Source organism: Ischnura elegans, chromosome 1 (genome assembly GCF_921293095.1).
Source record: "Ischnura elegans chromosome 1, ioIscEleg1.1, whole genome shotgun sequence".
Lineage (NCBI taxonomy): Eukaryota > Metazoa > Arthropoda > Insecta > Odonata > Coenagrionidae > Ischnura > Ischnura elegans.
Window position 1 is genome coordinate 168,653,417 of NC_060246.1, and position 24,085 is coordinate 168,677,501.

The 24,085-nt window shown below is 38.5% G+C and overlaps 1 protein-coding gene across 4 annotated transcripts in view; it reads left to right on the forward strand.

The window, feature by feature from the left end:
• LOC124173582 (testis-expressed protein 2) overlaps positions 1-21,267 on the forward strand; it is a 125,261-nt gene extending 103,994 nt beyond the window's left edge. For all 4 annotated transcript variants that reach the window (XM_046553011.1, XM_046553010.1, XM_046553018.1 and 1 more), the window contains 4 exons: positions 6,745-6,820; positions 6,955-7,088; positions 14,391-14,511; positions 18,491-21,267. In XM_046553011.1, coding sequence (XP_046408967.1) covers positions 6,745-6,820; positions 6,955-7,088; positions 14,391-14,511; positions 18,491-18,559 — 400 coding nt within the window. In that variant the 3' untranslated portion in view covers positions 18,560-21,267. The remainder of the gene's footprint in view (positions 1-6,744; positions 6,821-6,954; positions 7,089-14,390; positions 14,512-18,490) is intronic.
• Positions 21,268-24,085: the final 2,818 nt, after the last annotated feature.

Consider the following 24,085-nt stretch of genomic DNA (forward strand, 5'->3'; position numbering starts at 1 on the left):
TCTTTAAACGAATCAAATGCGCAGTTGATGGCACCGCGCTGGTGACGGTTGGTAACCACGGCGCCCATTTCAATCCGGCCGGCGTTGCGCTGCCGTTCACGCCACGACGCCGTGAAATTCAGGCAGCTTTCAGACGAGACGACTCTCTGCCACACTGTGGGCCGTGCCATGAACGGCGGCCCGGTCCCAGCCAGCGGCTGTGTTTAAGTCAACGGAATTGTTACATTTGACCCACACTCAAGGTTTTCCTGCAACGAGTTATCCAATAACGCTGTCTAATGCGTCGCGGTGAGTCATCGGAATTACTGCTCGGCATTGACGTGTACCGGGCGCGTGAGCTTGTATTTCCGCTCTTCCGCGGCCGCGTTAAATTTATTCCGCACATTTTTAATTCACAATATCTAATTCCTCAGGTGAGAAAGCGCCTCATTCTAAATATTTCAGGATTGATACATGGGAATCAAAGAGAGAGGCTGTGATAAATTTAACGGCAAATTCTGGCGGAGAAATCACTACAGTACGTGATATTACGCGAATGCGTTATGCGCGAGACTAAACGAGCCAATTGACCTTGAATCGCAATGAGATAGAGCAAATAAATGTCGGCAGTGTTAAACAATGGATAATGACTCATTAGATGTGATTTTTTCGCTAATCCACGAAAAAATTGCAAAAAATGCGAAATTTTGTTTTTATTTCATTCTTTTCATTCTTTATTTCATTTCGTTTCACTTTCATTCTTTTATTCCTTGCCCCCATCTTTATTAGATGGAATAAAAGGGTGAGGGGTTAAGGGGTTAATAAGGGAATTAGGGGTTAGATGGAAGATGGGACTTTCTAGTCCCGATCTCGCCCAATAAAGACGTACTGTAAAATTTGGTTATAACGCAGGTCTAGGGGGACGTAGTTTACACCCGCGTTATCGGACAACCGCGTTATTACAGGAAAATGCGTGGGAAGCAATAAAAAAATCCTTACAGGTAATTTTTATAGCCAATTTATTTGCGTAATACATTATTACAATATTTATTATATGATTTAGACGCTCTACTTTAACGGGAGTTACTAAAATACTCGGATATTTTCTTTTGCCGCGATAGTTGATGGCGTTTCTTTGTCACGTAATGTTTTATGCTTTGCAAGTGCAACAGATGAATACTATCGCAATCACTTTGTCCCTCCAACCAATTCATCAGTTCACTTATATTGTGTAATAAATGGGCAATTTTTGGCATCTGGACCTCACATTCGTCTTCTTCATTCTCGCTCTCATCTTCCGATGATGCAGCTGTCTTTGCGCGGCTCTGGACTGCAGCCACGATTTCTTCATCACTCTTATACGCAAATACAGGAGTTTCCTCGTCTTCACCAACCCAGGCCTCGAGATCACTCACAAATAGTTTATTAGAAAGAACATCTGAAGCTTCACGTGCGTCCTCTTCCGTGAAACCCAAAAACTCGTCTTTGTCGTCTATGCTATCGCCCGCACTTTGACCAGCAATTTAGAATTGTAGCTGAAGTTATTTTCTTCCATGCCAATCCAACATTATAAGCCATATTCTTCAGGGTGACTGTTTTCAGATATTCTTGTACCTGCAGTTCTGAATTTATGACACTAGTGAGCAATTCCCGCCGATAGTGGGCTTTAAATGCTCTGATTATCCCTTGATCCATGGGCTGAATAAGAGCTGTCGTATTTTTTGGTAAAAATGAAGCCACTATTTTACCATCCCTTGATATCAAAAGCTCAGAAGATGGATGGGCCGGACATTTATCTAACAGAAGTAGTGCCTTCTCTTCTAACTTTTTTGATCTTAAGTGGCTCTTAACCGATGGAACAAAATCTTCATTGAACCAAGATAAAAAAATGTCTCGAGTCATCCAGGCATTCTTACTGTTTTTGTAATTCATGGGTAGTGCTGTCATATTAACGTGCTTGAAGCACCGAGGGCTTCGATTTTTACCAATACACAGAGGTTTTAACTTGTGACTTCCTGATTTGTTCGCGCACAGTAATAAAGTCACTCTTTCTTTGCTCATTTTTATTCCGGATTTATTTGCCGACTTCTTAACATCAAGTGATATTGCTGGAAGCAATCTGTAGTAGAGAGCGGTTTCATCGCAGTTATACAATTGCTCTTCAGTGTACTCACCCTCATCAATTATCTTGCGTAAAGTCCCACAGAATTCTCTAGCTGCTTCACTGTCACTGGAACGAGATTCTCCTTGCATGTTAACTTGCGCTATCCCGTGGCGGATTTTCCACCTGGATAGCCAGCCAGCAGAAGCAACAAAATCTTGAGCACCACCTATTTGTTTATTTAATTAAATTGCCTGTGCTTGTAAAAGTGGACCGGATAATGGAACACCTTCACTGCGCTTCTGAACAAACCACGTAAATATACATTCGTCCACATCACCAGCAGCACTCAATCTGGCCTTTTTTCTATCAAGTCCTATTTCGTCATCCACTTGATTAACAAATGATCGTAATTTATCTTCTTCTTTCATCCAACCACGAATAGTTCCTTCAGGAACACCAAATTCCCTGAATAAACTTGATTTTGAATCACCGCGTTTCACTCTGTCGATTATGCCCAACTTTTCTTTAATTGTGTAAGTTTTCCTTTTGGAAGACATCGTTTTAACCCTAAAATCAATGAAAATTTTCGTAAAAAGTAATTTTCATATTCATATTAAGCCTAAGACAACGGTAAAACAGCTCATTCATCATTAAATGCTCGAAGCCTGTGGGCATTGAGTACCTACCTTGGTTTGAGCGCCGCGGTGCGAACGTACGAAAGAGAATAATCTCAATCTCCCTCAATCTCGAAAATTATTATAGCTGTGCAGCACACTTTTCAGCTCGAGTTCACGAGACACAATGATCGATCAGGAATTACTGAGTTTTTTTATGGCTACGAAACAATGTATGGAATACGTCGCCAACCGCGTCAATACAGTCGCTTGAAGTAGCGCCGTTGCGACGCGTCGGTAGTCATGCCGAGATAAAATTCGCCACAAAGTTACCTACCTCAGAAAAAAAGGTCAATGTAATCATTTCGGGGGACAAGTTGAGACCCGAGGTATATCCGAAACCGCGGTAAAGTGAGGCGCGTAATAACCGGAATTTACTGTATTATTATTATTATTATTATTATCTCTCCCTCACGGTTTAAATGGTAATCAATTTGAAAGATCTAATGAAGAAAATCACTGTGCCCGTCCTCGTCTTTTTGGAAAAGACCGTCCTTTTATCCTGTGTCCTCCTCCCAATCCCTGTGAAAAGGTGGAAATTGGAAAGTGAAATGTGAAGGGGGTGTGGATGATGTCGAGCAGATGAGCGAGGCAAGGATGAGGGAGTTTGAAAACAAAAACATTGAATTTTCCCTCTACTTGAGGAGGAGAAAGGACTTTTGAAGCATTTGTGCACGATTCTGTGTTAATTAGAATTCTTTGACCAATTTCGTAGTGTCAAGTGGCCTTCAAGGTATGTACCACTGCTATTATCTGTCACATATTATGTGTATGTATCTACACATAATATGTGACAGATATATGTCACATGTATCTACTCTCCATCCACTCCTCCTCCTTGGTCTTCCCATCGCATTCAGATATTTCCAGTTTGAAAATTACTCCAAGTAATTCTGTAATGACAATTAAAAATACCTTTTTTAAAGTTAGAGAGGCCTTGGAATTAGGCCTCAGCTGTGTGTATAAAATGATATGGTAATGCATGGCCCATTTGCATCCCAAGCCATATTATGTTGTAATTTTTGTAAATTTGTGGTCCATACTCTGTGAGTGCATGCAGTGCATTGAAAATACATGATCAAAGTCCTGCAAATTTCCTTCTTGCCCTCAATATGTTGTAAATGAATGTGGATAGATAAAAATAGGATGTTCTTAACCCTCATATGGATTTACGAATTTAGTTATGTTGTTGGATTCGCGGCGTTGCTTTATCTTTTGTTATTATCTTTCAAAGTTAGCCTTTATTTACAAGTTTTCTGATTGATAATGGTAAAGATATCTATTATCCTTATTTCTCACCGTGTTTTGCTAATTAAAGCCATTATTGTGCGAATTATAACAAAAAATCTTGAATGCTGCATTCTTTTCCATTTGTTGCCATAGTGCTCTCTATTTCTGTTCTCTTTTTCTGTTACTACTATGTTTAGAATTACACCAAGAGGTAATTGTAAGAAAATTTTAACACAATGTGTCATCTGAATTCGTAGAATAATGCCTCCTCACCATCGTGTGAATAATTCTCATTGAATGAGTAGCTAACTCGCCAGGAGATTCAGAGGTTTCACCAACCACCGTGAAGAACATATCGCAAGGGTACTGTTATACAACGACGCAACTTTTTTCATTAGAGGCCAATAAAATGTAAACTATCCACGTAATGGAAAAAAATTAGTGATGGGTCGGTTCGATTCCTCGATTCTCGGCCAAGAATCGGAATCGAAAATGAGTACTTGCCAATGTGAAAAATCGATTCCGATTCCCGTAGTACTTCGAACCACAAATTTAAATATGACCGCGTTTCCAACAGCCATTTGAATTTTCGCGCCGCGTTATCGTAACGACAAAAAACTATGTTTATTATCTTCTAGGGATTTGCGAGTACTCGGAAGTTCGAGTAGAGTCGAGTAGTTGGTACTTTTATGCGCTTAAGTAGTTGGTACTCGACTCGAGCGTTTCGAGTAGCATTGCAAATGTCGAGTCGAGTAAGTTATTGCAAATGTCGAGTTACGGTTACAGGGCTTTCGAGGCTAGTAGGTCCAGCAATCTGCCGACAGGAAGTGCTATCATGAAACTCATGTAGTAATACAGTTTTTAAAGCCGATAAGTAATTCCAATGTCTTGGCTTGGTAGTTTTAGCTTGCTGTACACTCTACAGTTGTCGACGTAGGCGCCGAATACCTTTACGCCAGCCGCGGCGGCCGATTGTCTTCCGACCCGGCGCACACCGCGGTGCACCTGTCCGAAATCGGAAAAAGCTGGAATCGAGTCCAAAATCACCTTTTTGGGAATAGAGGCTTGCAACTTAGCGAAAATACTCATAAATCATTACCAGATTTTATTGCCATTTTACCTAAATACGGCGCTTTAGTGATGATACAGTGGCCCAAACATGACCAACTTTTCAAAACCACGCGCGATCTCGTTAATCCTCGAAAAGTTTTAAATTTATCCAGGTGGTGTTGCGTTGGTATGATTTTTATGGAATAAAAAACACAATATCCTTTCACTTGGTGCTTTCTATACTTCCAATGACTTTTGAAGATCATGGCTTTCATCTGTCTGGTTTTACAACGCGAAATGGTCGATCCGTTTTTCATTTGAAATTTGACATAAAGTAGAAACTATCTTTCGTTTGCGAAAAATATAACTCGGAAAATTTGAACCACAATATAAAGTAGAGATTTCTAAAAATTACTAAGCAGAAATCTTGGAAAAACACTTTTGCGAAGAAGGAAATAAGAGCGATTTTTTAATCGCGCGTCAAGGCTGAGCTACACGCCGCGGAATTCGGTAACTGAGGCCGATTTTTCAAGTTTTTTTAAACTTAAGTCTTGAAAATCGTCATTTAAAGCACGGACAATCGTCTTCATTGACTTAAATAACTAAAATGAGGGTGTTGAAAAGGGTTATATATAGATCGACTTGACCATTTAACACATTACTCGAGTGAAAATACTAAGGATTGGATATTTTTCGGGAACCATCCCACGCATAAGAAATATGGCTCGGGTATTGAAGTAAAGTGAAGAGATTAAGTCGGCATGCTTAAGAGAGAGGAAAATGAACTGTTTCCTCGAAAGGCAACAGCTGATACCCTTTTCCCTCGCCACCTTCGCAGAGGTGAGTCGCGCGGAAAGCAGAGTTTTCACATCACAAGGCATCTTTTAGCCTTTTTTAATACTGCGTCCGTCCGATGTGATATTCATTTGTAGCGTTTAGTTTCTTTCTTGAACTTAAAAAAGCAAGAGTTTTAAGGTTGATTAAACGACGTGAGAAGAATAGGTATTTTTGGTAAATTAAAGCTAAGTTCTTTAGTTCATTTGCTTAGGCAACTTGAGTTCCATGAGGTTTCAAGATCCACAAAGATCGATGATATACTTCAAGTTTCCGAAATCTTGCAATTTTGGGAGGAAAGTACTTTCCCAGTCACACAATTATGTAGCAAAAGGCAATTTTCTGCAGGCAGTAATACTGTAACATGGAGACATCACAACCTGCTGGCTGAGCATGAGCATGTTGGTTTTTCTGCTTGAGAATTTGAAAGGGCCAAATATTACACGATTAATATAAGCAGTATTTAATCTTAATCATAACTGTGAATATGACTTTACTCAGGGCTCTCCCTTGTATTTATAAGTGGTCTTTTTCTTGGAGCCTATGTCGTCAGAATCGATGGAATCGGTATCGGTAGAATCGGAATCGAAATGTCAGAATCGGGATCGGAATCGGGATCGGAATCGAAAAAATTTTGGAATCGACCCATCACTAAAAAAAATATATATTTTGACAATGAAAGAAGATAAAATAGACTACTGAAAATTTCAAAATGATCCATCGGAATGGAAAATTTATTCTCTACTTAAAAAACCACAAGTGCCGCTTAGGCGCAGGGAATCCATGTGAGGGTTAAGCTATTAATATGAAGCTTGTGATTTATTATTTATGTAATTAAGGTTGGAATTGAAACTTCCTCTTTACTCATTTTAGCCATGGAACTCCTACCTCTAAGAAGAAAATCCTGCAAATGGTGGATAAGATAGCTTCCTCAAAGTACTTCCAGCAGGTAATATATCTACTTTTTAGGTCCATTTATAGTAGTTTCTTTTAAATAAGTTTTTGATTTCATATCTCTTTACGGATATTTGCAAGTCACAATGCAATGATTTCATATGCTAATGACTGTATCCCTTCCTTCAGGCTACCGAGTACAAATACATCAAGCGAGCCATGGAAGGTGTGTCAAACACGAGGCTGGTTCTCTCGGTTGAGTTGAAGGGTGCCGTTGGAACATTAGCAGTTAATATTCCACCACCACCAAGTGATAGACTGTGGTAAGGAAACATGACTAGTCGCCAACTTAACTTCCAATCTCAGCAACTTAACCTTCCGTCGGGCACAATGGATCTGACAGGCACACTGCGAGTGTTTTTTTCATTCCTTCACGCCACTATGCGGCACACACCCGTGACACCCTTGTATGTACGTAAATGTATGTGGTAGCTTTTTGTCTTGACACGCTCTATGCAGCCTTTAACTTTTTGCATTTATGCTTACAGATCAGTGGTGGATTATACAGCATAATTAAGCAAAATAATGGCCCAATACAGTAAAATAAAAGCATTGTTAGATTAATTAGATAGCAAACTAAAAAACACTGATCATATGGAATCCACATGCTAAAATACATTACATATAATAATGCTTAATAGCCAGAGAAACGTTAAGTCGCACCTTGCTGGGCCATACGACATCATGTATACAGGGGGTCTATGCATATCACGAAAGACATCATTTAAGTGTTCATCTACACTAATACTGGTGCTTTAAACTTTAAAGGCGTACCACTGAGCCATTCCGTGAGTTAACAATGTTGTTTCACATCTATCACTGCCAGGCACAGAGCACCTGAACTCGGCAATTCCATTATTGCGCCTGACGAAAGGTCTGGCTGACTGGAGAGAAAAATCTCTTTATTCCCATGTCATGCCATTTATCCTGAGAATATTTGCACACATGAGTGAAAATACAGAATTATGAACATTAGTCCATGTTAATTTGTATTGTTTGGAAAAAAATATGAAAATTTAAGTAAATGATTCTCTTTGTAGGATGACCCTACCATTTCTCCATGAACAGTGGATTTGGTTTTGCTAGTGGTAGCCCATGTTGCCCAAATGACGCAATGGGATTCTGCCGTCCCAAACCCTTCCAGTCCTATCCTTATTGTTGAGGCATGAGCACACTCTTGCTGCAGTGGCACCTCCATGCTTTATCCTCTCTCTTCTCCTCCTGAGGTCTGGGAAGAAAGGTCTCACACTTACAAGCTCACCTCAGGAATGTATCCGTCCAGCTACTCCCCTTTCTCCAATTATTTATTGTTTACGTAATTTTTTTGTTGCTAATTATGAATTTATTTATCATGTTATATACCCAAAGTCGTAGCCATAGTGCTGTTGTTGGTGTTCATTTAGCAAATAAATTTAATCCAACTTGCAGTCTAAATAGGTTCTTGGTAAAAGTAATCTGAAAAAATTGCAACTTGACGTATTGAAAATATGTATTTATGTTCACCAAAATTATCTTTTCATTAAGTTTGCAATTGCTGTGAAGGGAAGTGCTTGCAAAACAAATGAAGGCTAGGGTGTTACTTACATAGTTATTCAATTTTGGAATTCTTTATCATAGCCCGTTTGAAATATTTTTTAGCAATTGAATCTTATCTGTAAAATTTTAGATGAATCAATGTATGTCTGCCCATGCCCCTTGTCCTGAGAATATTTGCACACACATTAATATTGTGGTAAAATTTTGAAAAATCCAAGGAGGTTGTGAATATCTGGAGGTGCTGTTTCTGAGTTTTTAGTGTGGTCAAAGTTGGTTTGACAATTTTTGGACTTAAGTGTCCGACTGATATTTTGAGTTGGCTAAGTTTTGATCTGAAATTGAACTACAGTACACTCTCGATTATCCCAATGGCTAGTGATGATGGGGAGAGAGAGAGAGACGGCACGAATAATCGGAAAACACGGATAATCCAAAATTTCAGTTAAATGTCTTTTAATGTTCATAATTTACTTAAAACAAACAATATATTATTATTTATGCAGTTATTGTGTTGCTTTAGAGTGCTTCCAGGACTCCTTGAGAGCTTTCTTCGCCAGTTCGCGATCTTTTTTTAGCGACGATAGCGTGGATGTACTCGTATTATTAATGCTTTGTGTATGGCCTGGTTTCGAAAACCACGCATCCGTGGCTGTGTGATAACGGATACAGGAAAAAGGTTTGCACGAATGCTTCAAAACCACTGCTTCACGTCGCAAACTACACTGTCAGGCACTACGCCACGTACTCGCGTCTCGCACAAGTTGCCCGGGTTGAAACTGCTGCGGGACTTGTATCCGTGATCAAGGAGCGCGGTCGCGCACTGCGAGGCTTGGAAAACAGGAACACGGTGCTCCCGTGAATGCAACTAGAGCGCGATCGCTTCCGTTTTACGAAGGGGATTCTAACGGAAATGATAAGCCCCGTATGTCCTAGCATTGATGCAGTAATTCTGGTGATTTTGCGTAGGATTTTTAAAAACAAAGATCGCGGAAAAAATTGAGCGAGAGTGAAAATCATGCACGGATAATCCGCAACCCGGATAAACCGCAGCCGGATAATCGGGAGTCTACTGTACAATAAGTGAAAAATGCTATTACCATAATCACTAGTATTTCGCCGGTGATTGTCATAGGATTTTTTCCATCATTCGCTATACTTCTATTGATGTATAGGCTCTGTGTCTTTAGTCACTTTAACGGTGGGGATATCCTTGAAAATGTACGTTATTAATGTAATTGCTAATTTCAGTCGGCTATAATGAAATTCAACACCAGTATAAGTGCAGGTAAATTACTAGTTTACTCTCATAAAATTTTATTTTCAGCTGAGCTGGTTGTAGAAGGTAACCGTGGTGATTGATAATAATTTTTCCCTGGGAAAAGATGTTGAGTCATAACTTTGTGAAGCCTACCAATGAAGTAAGAAAAAAAGCTTTAAATTGTGCTCTCCATAGTTTATTTTGACCTATCACCGAGTTCTGGCCAAAAATTTCACCACGTAGTAAGCTGGGATTGTCATTGTTTTGGTCATCAAAGTGGGCGTCGTGGCTCGTCCTCCCCAAGCACCCCCATTTCGGCCACGCTTGGCTCCACGCTCGAAACCAGTGGTGCCCCCTCCAGATGTTTACAACCTCCTTGGAAAAGTCCCTCTTAAACAACTCAAGTTTAAGGAAAACACTGCCATCTGTCATGTTATGTACTAACTAGTTGCTTAGGTATTATGGAATGACCAGAAAAATGTAAAAATTTTTAATTTCCAAAGAAAATTTAGCAGAATAAACAAGATTGTGCATCAAATGAGGTGGATGCACAATTATTATTGTTTGTTTAGTTTGTTATTCTGGTGATGTTGCAGTTTGTATAAGTCGACAGCATCACCGGAGAAATGCACTTGTTCTTTATATCTACAATTGGATCATTTTCTTCGTTAATTCCATTCCAAAGTTGAGTTATTTAAGAGGAACTTTTCCAAGGAGGTTGTAAACATCTGGAGGGGGCACCACTGGTTTTGAGCGTGGAGCCAAGCGTGGCCGAAATGGGGGTGCTTGGGGAGGACGAGCCACGACGCCCACTTTGATGACCAAAACAATGAGTACCATTTTTGGTTGTATCCGTTGTCAGTTTTTATTTAAAAAGACTAATAATAATAATAAAAATATTTATTTGCCCAAAGGACACATTATGTCATGATACAATCATAACACAAGTATATAGGGCACATCAAAATTAACAAATTCACATTAAAAAAATGCTACATTTCACATTGAAGATACTCTTTTATACTATAAAAACACTTCTCTAGTAAGTAAACTGAGACACTCTTTTTAAAAACATTAATTCTCTCTATACTTTTAATATATACAGGTAAGTTATTATACAATTTAGTACACATGAACTCAGGCCCTCTAGATACCAGGTCTAGGTTTGATTGTTTGACGTGAACGTCATAACATCTCCTGTTTTTGTAGGAATGTATGCTATTATTCATGATAAAACTACCCTTATACCTTTTTACATATATGACACTCTGATATATATATACACCAGGTACAGTGAGTAATTTAAGGCTTTTAAAAACAGGGCGACAATGAGCTCGACACTTTAGTTTGCACATACTTCTCACTAATTTCTTTTGTATAATAAACACATCATGTAGTAGGGAGGAAGATCCCCATATTACAATTCCATATGAAATTCTAGAGTAGAATAATCCATAGTAGAGGGTTTTCAGAACATACTGGCTTACACTATGCTTTAGTACAGATATAAGATTGAACACTGTATTCAGTTTTTTACATAGGTGCTCTATATGTGCATCCCACTTCATATTTCTATCCACATAAATTCCAAGAAACTTTACACACTCCATATCATTAAGATAATTATTTTTACATTGCAGTAGATCATTGTCCTTTGGGCTGTGCCCAGCAGAAAACAATATCACTTGGCTTTTATCATCATTTAGCCTTAATTCATTGACTTCGCACCAAGTTTGCATGCATTTTATTATATATTGACTGGAATCAATTAACGCGGTCATATTTTTTCTTTTTAATAAGATGGTTACATCATCTGCATATAATACACACTTATTATCTTGGGTTACAATTTTATTGGGTAGGTCGTTGATGAATGTTAGAAAGAGAAGAGGACCCAACACTGACCCCTGTGGTACACCCTTTTTGACTACTAACGTGGAGGAGAAATAGACTGTCCCATCTTTCCTGTACGCTACTTTCTGTTTTCTTCCATAAAGATATGTCTTAAGCCAATTTAGAGGAATGCCCCTAGTACCTATTGATTCACATTTTTTTAGCAATATGTCATGATCCACAGCATCAAAGGCTCGGCTCATGTCAAAATATATCCCCATTACCTTATTTTTACTATTTATTTCCTGTGTAATATTATCAATTGCATTAAATAGAGCCAGTTCTGTCGATTTTCTCTGCTGAAAGCCATATTGATGGAGTGATATTATGTTATGCTTATCAAGATAGTCAATGAGCCTTTTACAGAATACATACTCAAATAATTTACCAAATTGTGGCACTATAGATACTGGCCTGTAGTTTTGCAGATTATTTCTATTGTCTTTGTTCTTATATACCGGGACCACCTTAGATACCTTCAAGGAATCAGGATATACACCTTCTGACAAGGACTGGTTTACTAATGAGAGTAAAGGTCTTCGTATGAGGGACTCACAGTATTTAATTACTTTTCCCGTTATTCCCTCAATGTCAGCAGACTTTTTCTTTCCTATCTTGGCTATATAGAGACACAACTCTCTTTCTGAGCAAGGCTTAAGATACAATGAGCTACTTATTTTATGGTTTTCTAGAGTAGCTCCACTTTGGGTGGAAATCGCCCTCTTACGAAGGTGCAAGAATGAGTGGTTTAGTGCATTGGAGATTTCAATGGGATTTGTAGTAATTTCCCCTCGTTCATTTGTAACTTGATGTGGCAGAACTGTAGGGTTGGCATTGACATTGCTTTTTATGATGTCCCAGGCTACTTTAGAATAATTAGAGGCATTCCTAAACCTTTGGTCATTATACTCCCTTTTTGCTTTTTTAATGAATATCTTATATTCTTTCCTTAGTTGAGAGTACTGCTGTCGCAACCCATCATCGTTTGAGTACCTTATTTGCAAAAATGTTTGTTTTAGTAATCTGGATAAGTTTTGAACTTCTTTTGTAACCCATTTTTTTCTGTTGTCCCTCCTGTGTTCCACGGACTGCAGTGGAAAAGCTAAATTGAAGTAGTACTTAAATCTACTGAGATATTCATCAAAGTTAACATTCAGAGGTCTTCTACCATATATGTCTTTCCAATCTTCTTGATTCAACAATACACAAAAATAATTCATATTATGCTTATTAAAGAACTTACATTGATTTAGGGTTTTTGATTGAGTTTAAAGTATACCGGGACTAGCCGCGGTGATAACTTTTACGGGAGTCATCCGCAATGCACAATCGTGCGAAAGATCCACAGAGAAAAAATCATTCGCCTTGACCGGGATTCGAACCCGGATCCCCCGATTTCCGGTCGAGTGCTTTAGCCAGTTAAGCTACCGAGGCATCATTCTTCCCTGTGGATATTTTTCGAACACTACCGGACAAGGTGTTACTGGACTGCTGAGCATATGATGCCACAAGCAGTCCATATACATACGATATCATTTTCGCAGCTCGGAGACCTGCTCCGTTGTTTTCCGTCGCACCTTTTCCGATACCGAAGAAGTTTCGTTTCTTTCTTCTGTATTGCACTCGGGTAAAGCCATCGTCATCTATTTCTCCTCTTGATTGTTCATGGTTTAGGCGCACTATTCCGCAACTGGTTTGATCAACATGTGTCGTTTTTTCCTTTTTTGCCGACAGTTTTGAGTCAGAAACAATGTTTGCACCAAACTCAGCCTCTTTTCCGTCTTTTTGACGATGTTTAACCTGCTAAGCTACGTCACGTGAGGCCTCAGTTTCGTGATTTGCCACATCAGCAAAACTTAATTTTTTCACACGAGTTTCATTCCCCGCATGAAACTTAGAGTTATCCTTTAAATTGTTAATCTCTTCTTTTAATAATTCGATGTCGCACTCCATCTTGCTCAGTCGGTTTCCTTCAATAACGCGACATGAAAGACATTTCCAGAATAATCCGGAAACTTCCTCCAGAGCTCTCAAAGCAATTTCTTTCAGGCCCATACACTTATAATGATAAAGTTGCTTGCAATTTTCACAAGGAAGGGCTTTTTCACACTCCTTTAAATGGTTTTTACAAGCGTAACATTCAATGTTTACTTGACCGGCCGCCATCTTGAATGATCTCATCATAATTTGGAGTTGCATACATGATTTCTCTGTTTTCACTGTGTGTGCAAATATTCTAAGAGTTTGTGACTTAAGTAAATATTAATTGATTCATCTATAACTTTACACATAAGCTTTCACTGCTGAAAGTAAAATAATAACTTGGGTTGCAGTCCAAAAAAATTGTCTTATTAATGGATATCCAATGAGGGCAGGGCTCATACTTATCAGAGAAGTCATGTAAATAAAAATCAAGACTGGAAATTACATGAAAATGTCAAGGAAAACTTCGAGAGGCATAGTGATGAAAGTTTTGGTTAAACATAGTGAGCATTCATACACATCGTTTGCCAGGAAAGCCTTAATCGTGAGCATGGGAAGAGTGAGGTGTGTGTTTTGCTGCTGTCCTGGCAGTACTACCTCAGTGCGCTTTGTCTTACTTACTTCTTCTTTTTCTACCACTTCTACGGTTACTGCTGCTTGACTTTATTTTACATGCACTGTGGTGCATTATTGCTCTTAAAATCCCTCTAGACTACTGTTTTGCCATCGATGTAAAGTCAGGGACATTGAAAGTTGGATTGAACGCTTGAGGGATGTCCAATGAAGTGAAAATGGTTGGTTACTGGCACATATTTTGGTGTGAAATGCCAATGTGATCATACCTTTTACAATGTGTGTTTGCCTGGAATTAGTGCCTGCTGCTTCTGCCCTCTAGGTATGGATTCAGGACCAACCCTCGACTGTGGTTGACTGCTCGTCCAAAACTGGGAGAGAGACAGGTCAACATAACACACATCACCAACCTCATTGAAAGCAAGCTTTGTTTTGTAATACAGGTGAGCCATCTACATCATAAAATTAATTTTTTGTTCTTTTTTTGGGGCTTTCATTAGTGACTTTATATAAACTAATCAGTGCAGAATTTGTTTTAATAGTAACTTTGTTAGTAACATTATTCTCAATAAGGAGCATTCAATTTTTATGTGAACCATCCTTGAGGAGGGGGTAATGAAATGAGGAGGGGGGGGGAGGGGGAGTAATAGTATTGCTGAAGGAATTGCTGGTTTATGTAAAAATTAGCGATAAAATTAAAGTCAGCTCTTAATGAGAAATTAGCTCCATAGCTTAGGAGCATTTACAGAAATAAATAATCCATACTTGTTGCCATCTGTCTTTCTTCTCCTAAGCTAACAACTTGCTGCCTCTGCACATGAATTGCATTGACATTGATTTGAGTTGAAACATAAGAAAGGTACACTGTTGTGTATGTTCCACAGAAGCGTACCTAACCGACCCAGGTTTCGACAATACACTATGTCATTTTCAAGGTCACATGGTGTATTGTCGAAACCTGGGTCGGTTATTAAAACTCCTGTGGAGCATACAACAGTGTATCTTTATTATGTTTCCTGTCACCAAGTTCCACCAAATATTGCCGTTCAGCCGTAAGTTGATTGATTTGAGTTGTTTCTTAGCCACATTAATGTCTTCCCGGAGTTAAATCCTCAATCCCATGTAGGTATTATTTATCCGTGTTATTTTTTACCTCAAGTCATCTTCATTCGTGATTTCTCTCTTAGGCTTAGCAAAACATGGATGATTGAAAATGACTGCACATTCCAAAACTCCCACTAGCTAATTTCCCACTGAATTCAAAATCGACCAAACCCCTTCATGCTAATTTTCCCCCTTAATGTTTGCCACGTTCCTTGGTAATTTTTCCCAGGAACTGCCATTGATGTATCAAGATGCTCCCTACACACAATTCATAGCTATTTTTTTTCTATAAAGTGGCCTTAAGAGAGGAAATTGTCCAAATCTTAGTGAAGGAAGGAATAGTGGCTGAGAAGACCATTGAGTTTGTTTTATGCTCAAGCTAAATTTTTCTACTCTATAAAAAATGCACAGGAAGTGTATGGCATCTTGTGTACAAATTATAATTTATGGATAAATGGTTAAGTAAGTGACGTTGACACCTAGTTAGGTTAAAACCTATTCCAAAGTTCACTTTAGCTGAAGATGTCTTGGTGGTGTAACTGGCTGACTAGCTATCAAGAGATCCAGGTTTGAATCCTGGCTCAGCCAAATAATTGGTCATGGCCAGCTTCATCTATGGTATATATTATTGATAAATACTAAAGTGGTATTTATTGGAAAATTAAATTTGAGGTTATGAGAACTGTGTCAGTGAAGCATGCGAATAAGTCATAAATTAAAGTAACAATTTAAACTGCATCGCAGAATACAGAATATACATGATTTTGAACTGACTCCCAAGTTACAACAACTTTACGGGTGATGTTGACAAAAGTTGGGAAGTTTCACTATTGATCCTGATGCTATGCAGTATGTTAACTTTGCTCCAAGCAACCTCTTTCGTGTGGCCCTTCACAATCAACATTGACCACCACAGTTTTCAGTGAATGTCTGCTCAGTACTACAGGCAATGTTTCTGCCAAAAAAGAATACGATATGTTATTTACCCTTTGTAACTTGGCAAATAAAATTATGGAGACAATCTTAAGGTTTTTTAACAGAGCTTTCCTGCTACTTTATATCTTGAGAGAAATTATTTTCATTCACTTATTGTGGTTGTTCATTTAAATTTGCCATTAATTCAGATAATAAGGGTTGATGCTTGGAACCGAGTATCGAGAACCGATGGGGGAGAACCGGACCGGTATCTATGAAGAACCGAAAAAATTTCAGAACTGACTCATTCTTAGTTAAGAGCATATAACAATGTGGTTTTGGAATTTTAATCTTTGTGGGTGTGGCCTGGGAATAACGTACAGCAGTAGAGGAATTCAGAAAACATTCACAAGCAGTTGTGGGAAACTTTTTTGACTTTTGGCACATCTGTCCATTTGATGAGGGTGCTAGTGAAGTATAAATTTTGTTGTGAAATCCGTGAAAGTGAAGTTCACGTCACATGGAGATTTTAATAAAAGAGAACAGGAGTGTCTATCTATCATATCAATTTCAGGTGGTCTATGATCCATCTATGAGAGTGCTTTTTTGAGTAGGTGAAACGTTTCAATTTGAATTTTTCATTCTCGGTGAACAATAACGTCAATACATATTTTGCTCACCAATAAGTTTGTCAGAATTCCTGATGGCTAGAGATATTACGCCTGTGTCCAAAAGTTCAGCATAAGTTACGGATAAGCTGGAAAGTGGGAAAAAGACTGCAAATTACACGGCATATGCATGTACCAACCTTATGTGTTCGCTTTGTTTGGGAAAAGAGCATTCCTTGCTTTGACTGGCGGCATGAGTGCAAGGTCAACCCAGCCACAGACACTCCATGTTCTCTTCACCATGGTGTGGAGCAGCATTGCACTCGATGGCCGTACGGACCTTTGCATCTTCATTGGTGGCCTGAGGAACTCTGTTAATGCTCGGAGAGACACGTGTTCTACTCTTCAGAGGTGCTATCGGTCCAGACTTCCTTCAAATGGATGATAATGCCCATCCTCACCTCGCCGTGCTGACTGGTGAAGACATTCATAGCAAGGTCTGCAGATCTTCATCCCATGGAACACGCAATGGCAAGGTGAATTACATCCCATCAGCCACCACCAAGGACCCTCGATGAACTCGGCAGTGCCCTTTCGGAGCAATGGGAGAGACGGTCACAAAGGCTCTTAATTCATCTGATAGAAAGCATGCCACCCACATTGCTCACATGAAGCATGTGTGGCTATTAAGGGTAACCATACACCCTATTAACAGGAATTTTTGTTGTGGAATTTATTGCTAAGTTTTGTTATTTGTTGCCAAAGGTGTACTTTAGCTATCAGAATATTTCTGACTCTGTTTTTTGGACTAGTTGTGTGATTCAGCTTCCATTTGTTCTGCAATCCATCTGAGATTGCTATCTTGTGGTATGGCCTCATTTAAGGATTATGCTTACCTTTTGGACTTATTGTTAGTGTTGTTCAGTGCGGGTGCAATAGAAGTGAAATTGATTTAATTGTTATTTTTCCTAACATTTTTTGGAAGTATTAATTGGTTATGATCAGAGATACATCCATTTTACCGTACCTTAAACTACAGATTAGTATTTTAAATGTTTTTTTCTCATCTCTTAAGGTTTCCAAACTTTTGACCCAAATGTCATCAATTTTGAACAGGTGAAAAAGTGCAATAAAACTTAAATATATGATGAACACTAACTATTGAAATTTAGAAGTCTATCTCCTAAAGCCAATGAGAATAGGAATTAATATCTCCTAAACCAATTTTTCAGCTGCCTAGGCTACCATAATCACGGAGGCAAATGTGTCCTAGGATATGGTAAGAGTAATTATATATTAGGTGTATTAATTACTTTTTATAGGCTTTAGGAGATATATTTCTGAATTTCATCTCAGTCAATTAGCCAAACCACCTACTTTTGTTCAAAATGTCAAAATTTACAAATCTAACATCACATCTGGGAAGAGACCACAAAATTTATTCTCAATAGCATAGCAATGCTAACGGGCTCAAAGAAGATGAAGGGGCTCTGTTTTATCTGGCAACCTATTAGTTGATTTTTCACGTGTAGTGAGTGCCTTGTAGTTCTCCAGTTTCCTTAGCCAATTTCAAATTCATGGGAATCATGTATGTACGTAATTACTTTTATGGGAGAGTGAGGCAGAAGTTGAAACCAAGCAATCATCCAGTTAAGACCTTTGTAAGGATTGCTTCTCACATACAGATAAACTGCCATCTTATTCGACTATAAAAATACACACTTGAAATGGTAGCATGTACATATTACCTTAAAGAGGCCATAATTGATGAGCACTTCTCTGTTATTTCTTTCAGAAAATATTTGTTCTTCCCAACATGGATGATCTGATTATTCCAGTGATGAGTACTCAGCTTCCTCAGTGAGCCAATCACCATCATCAATGTTGAAAGGTGTGATCCTCTCTATTCAATATGTCCGTACGTATTAGAATGCCTGGAAGGCATGGAGGACTGTGCTTTTCTTCATTCCCAGTACACATGTACCACCCTTTTACCTGCGTCAACCTTGTACCCACCCAAACCAAATGAAATACAAGCTTTAAGACCAAAACCCTTTCTGTGATTCTACCTCCCCCCCCAATGTCAGGAATATTTCTTACTGAAGGTGAATTATTAATGTTTGATGAGACTACTGTTTGTACTTGCTCCTTAGCTAGTTTTTCTACTTGAGCGTCTCCCAAGAAAAAGACTTATTCAGATCAAAAGATGGTCTTACTTTGGTCGTAGTGGCTAAGTTATAGTTTTATCCTTTTGAACTCTTAGAAATGGCTGGAACTTTTCTACCAGGCTCTATTTACTGGAAGGTTTTTTTAATGGCGGTTATGTATTTTTTTCTACTCCAATTTTTGTTTCGATGGAAGAACATTCTTTGTAACATCACTTTATTCTTGTATTCATGTTTAGCCGGTGATGTTCATGCGACTATCACGCTATGGTTCAGTAGCTAGAGTTGTTGTTGTTGATGTTGTCATCATCCCTTTGTTGCTGTTTGAATTGCTAAAACTGAAATATACACGTTTGTGTTTCTTTTAATGCTTAATGCTGTGATCAATGGTGGATGGTTGTTTGTTGCTCAGCTACAATCTGTAGAATTGGGTGTATTTTCTTTAAATACCCAGTAGGAGGGAACTTATCTGTGATCGTTAATTGTACTTTGCCATGTTCACTAATGTTTTGTCATTATAGTTGGTGTGTAAACTATTGAATTTTGGAGTTGTGTATGCAGCCGATGGCAGCTGACTAATCTGCCTGAATTCTCTCAGGTCTGAGTCCGTCTTCACTTTGAAAATGTTGGCCATAGAAAACAATAGATTTTTTATTTGGCCTATTAATCTCGTACGATAATCTCATTTCAATGGATTTTAGTATTAACCTCTGTGATATGAAGAGACAGACTTCAACGGCCGAAGCATTTCAAATCTCATCAGAGGTACAGATGCATTTACTGTTTGCAGTGTTGTTGTGGGAACAGGTGTATTAGCAGAATTGAGCAACCTCAGCCTCTCAACTGGGAACCCTTCCTGAGTGCACTCTCAACTCGTGATGAACCTCTGCAAGGGTTGATGAGGCCCTGCAAAGGTTGCCTTGCTGGAGATGAGACTCACACTCACCCTCTTGCTATGTGGGCTCAATGTCAGTGTAGCAAAGACAGGAAAATGTTGACCGGTTTCAGTGATGAAGTTTGCTTCCTCTACACTGTAAATGGTTAGATCTTCAGAACAAAGCAATTTCACTGGTGATGTGGTCTAACGGGTCAAGTACTGTAATTCCCAGTTCCCGTCAACCAACACTGATCTGTAAGTGAGTGTCTTTTTATGAGGTTTCAAATGTTACAGCCAATGGAGTCCTTCTTATGGTATTGTAATTGAAGCCGTAGTTGTCACATTACCTGTTGCCCTCCCTGTCTCTACCTTTGAAAATGTTTGGTTTAGTTTTGAATGTGTATTTCTGCTGAATATAAGTCGTGAAAGGCAATAGAATACGACTTGTTTGGTGTTGTGTGAATGCCTGTCTTTGAAACCCGTGATCAGCCCTTCTAACAAAACCACTCTGGACTGCCTGTTGCAAAGGAGAGGGCCTATGTGTGCAATTATTTTGTCTCGAGACACTTATTTGACTGCAATGCTGTTTCAGCTGCCTCGGCCTTGTTCTAAGAATGTGATTTATCTTCTTTAGTTAGTGAACGCAATGAGGGGCTGCGCAAATTTCATGGGTAGTCTTGCCTCAGGATTCCTTCCGTGCTCAACATATTATGGGCCCTGTTTTGCCAACTGTTATGAAACTTACGAGTTGTTCATTTTTCTACTCTGGTGTAATGTTTTGTAAATGAACGCTAAGGGAGTGGAGTTTGGTGTGGTGGGAGTTGTGTCATTCAGTGCTTAGAATTTCACCATAATTGATCATCAGATCGTTATGTTGTGCAATAGTCCAAATCACACAACTACTTGGGGAAGCTTTGCAGATGACTTCTTATTTTGTCTCCAATTTGATGTTTTTTTGGTGTTCAGACTACATTTAGATGGACTTAAAAATTTCATGATGAATTTGATCTCGTTTACCAATAAGTTGTTTGTGTGGCCAAAGATATCACCAGTAGAGTAAACTTGTAAGTATTAGTTATTTTTTCAAAGGTATATTTTTTTTTGTTGTTTGTCTTAAAATTTTATGTAAAGTTATTTTAAGTCTTATTCATGACGGAAACATCAATGGAACAAGTATATGAGCAAAGGAATTGAACAAGTAATTGTACGAAATAATGAAATTGCATCATGCTCAAACAATTATATAACAGTATTTTGTTGTGAAATTACAAAGTAAGGCAGAGTTGTGCCATTCGTTTAACATGCTTTTTTACAAAATGGAATATTGCTTGTTTGAGAAGAGCTGTAGTAAGTGCCAATTGCTTTTCGTTTTCTTGTATTTTTTTATTTATAGAAAGGAAGTTGTCATCCGTGGTAGGTCTGTGTATTTTTTTAAAAGAATTAAATAGTAGGCATTTATTATTTGTGATATATACGGTAATTTGTTGAACAAAAATATTTTATGGGAAAATATAAGAGTTTATTAAAACATTTCTTATTGTTATTTCATTGCTTCTTCCTCTTGGTTTCAACACAAAATATCCCAAAGAATTTTTTTTTAAATTTCTCGCATTGAATAGTATGAATGGTCTTAAGTAATTAGAATGTGTAAGTATCTTCATCATGGTAATGAGTGAATGCCATAAGGAATAACGATCAGCATTGGAGGACATTGAATTCTAATCAATGAAACTCTTTTGTCTCTGGTGGAGGTGCTTGTTATTTTCTGCCACATTTGTCCTTATTAAAATGTTAGTCAGCAGGGAATAATAAGGTCATGAAAGATTTTTTTCTACCTTAAAAAACTTGCAAGACATGACATAAGAATGACATGGTGAGGAAGTTGGATGTGAAGGCATTAGATATTTCAGCAGGGTCAGTAATAATATTCTGAAATCACCTCTAATAAATTCAGGACTCCCAACTAATTTTGAGCTTGTGCCAGTGGCGGCTGGTGGTAATTTATCTAGGGTGTGCATTAGAGCAGATATAGGATGATTTAATTATATTATGTTAATCCTAATCCATGAGCGTCATATTTCGTCGTAATAGAATACATAGCAAGCAAAACATATCACTGGTACACTCTACCCTTAAAATTGCATGAACAGAAATAATATTAGCATGTATGAAAATAATTATTCTCAACACACCTTTACAAGTGACGGTAGTTGAAATTCATTCTCTTTTCCTTACACCCTATGAGGAAGTAGTGTAGAAAACGGCTATACAGATGGCTCTGTAGACGGACTAGGATCCTGGGCGCAGGTAGTGTAGGTGACGGCTACACCACTACACTACCTGCTAGTCAGTCACCAAAAACATGCGCGTGCGCATTCGCATGGTTTTGAGTCTGCTCCCATCGCCCCTTTGAACAGCACATACCCCCCGCTTACCTCGTCCTGCCAGAGCTCCCACAAGCGATCGCACAGACCGAAAATGCGCCCGGCATGATGCCACGGGATCGCACACTTGTAGAGCGGTGAATTCGAAAAGGAGATAGCTGTAGCGTTCGGAGGCTCATGTTTCTTGCATATGCAGATAGTACTTTTATCCTTCGCGTTGCAAAGGAATAGTTTTCTTTTATAATTTATTCATCTTTGGGTGTGCACTTGCTAACATGAGTATACGCACGCGCCGCCACTGGCTTGTGCTACCATTAATAATTTTCTGTGCCTCTTTTGAGTAATTTGAAGAGTTTTGTCAGCGCATATCGTTGTATTTTGTTGCATTATCGTTGTTCTTTTTTAGCTTTCTCAATACAATATTTAATAACGCTTTTAAAAATGTTGTACTGAGAACATAACAGTTGGTCGTTCCTTGACAATGCTTGGAGTAACATATTATTTAAATTGCTGGCCATAGTTATCAGTGGCGCTGCAAGGGGGGGGGGGGGGGGCTTGGGGATAAAAACCCCCCCAAAGCTCAAAGAAATTTTTAAGTTTAATCCATTTTACTTAATTGGATTGATATTACTAATAAAATAGTGTAAGGATTTATAACATATCCCTCAGAAAGCCGTAACACTCACGACTTTGAACCATTTATCTTAAAATTCCGCAATTTATTAATCTCGCACCTACTGCTTATCCTGGTTGGTATTCCATACCCCCACACACCCCAGTATTAGTTGCACCTAAACCCCCATCCCTAATTCCTAGCTGCACCACTGATAGTTATTATCTCTGATGTTAACCATTTTTTCTAACTCATCCTTCAGATCTTATTGGCTCGAGGGGAAATGCTAGATTGGAGCAATGAATTAATGTCATTAAAGAACCTCTGATATTTTGTTTTAGATGGTTGTGAATTATCAGTTTCAACTGTGAAAGTAGACATTATAGCTAGGTGGTGTAACAGTGCAGTATTAAAAAAAGTTGTGCTTACTTCTAGTTCACGTTGGTTAGTGAATACATTGTCTAGTAACATTTTTGAACTTTCAGTAATTCTGGTAGGAGTCTTCACTAAAGGTTTCATATCATAACTGTGGAAGACCTGCTGAAGCTGTGTTTGCACATTGCCATCAATTGAAAGATTACTGTTTAAAATCTCCTCTTAAGATAATAGGAGGCCTTTTGGTGTTACAGTTAATAAAAACAATAGGCTATCAAGTTTCTCTATAAAGGACTTAAAACCACCCATATTGGTGACCGATACAATATTAGAATGATATCAGTTTGATTTTCAAACATATAATTCTCAGGAGAACACTCAAAAGCTTTCCATGTTAAATGGAACATTATTGTAGACTAACGGTGTTTTAACAACAATTGCAACACAGTTTATTCGAGTCTTTCTACACAAAGCATCACCAATTTCATACACAGGTACCTAATGTCACACAATCATCTCTCATCTAATGTTCACATATAAAAATAAATTATCAGGGTTTTCTTGCATTGCCGAAGCTTCAAGTTCATTCAATTTAGCGGTTAAACTTTGAATATTGTGAACGAAAACTTTCCACCGTTTCTAAATGAGGGAACATGGTTGGTCGACCCTTTTCTTTTACATAGACTTTCGCGGACGTTGGTCGTGGCCACGTTTAAATGCTGAGGAGAGCATTTCTCTTGTTGGCGATGGTCGTTTGTGGCCAGATATTCTTCTCACATGGTGGTCGGTCGGTTCTCTTCATACGTGATGATCCTCGGCTCCGTGGAAATGGCGACTGGAGATGCCAAACTGGAAGTTTTGGTGATGCCTTTGGGCTGGAGATTTCCAAACAGCTGTCGTAACGAAGCAATTTCTGCAAATTGTCGTGATATCACTTCATTATTTGTGACAGTACCTAACAGATTGAGGACAGCTC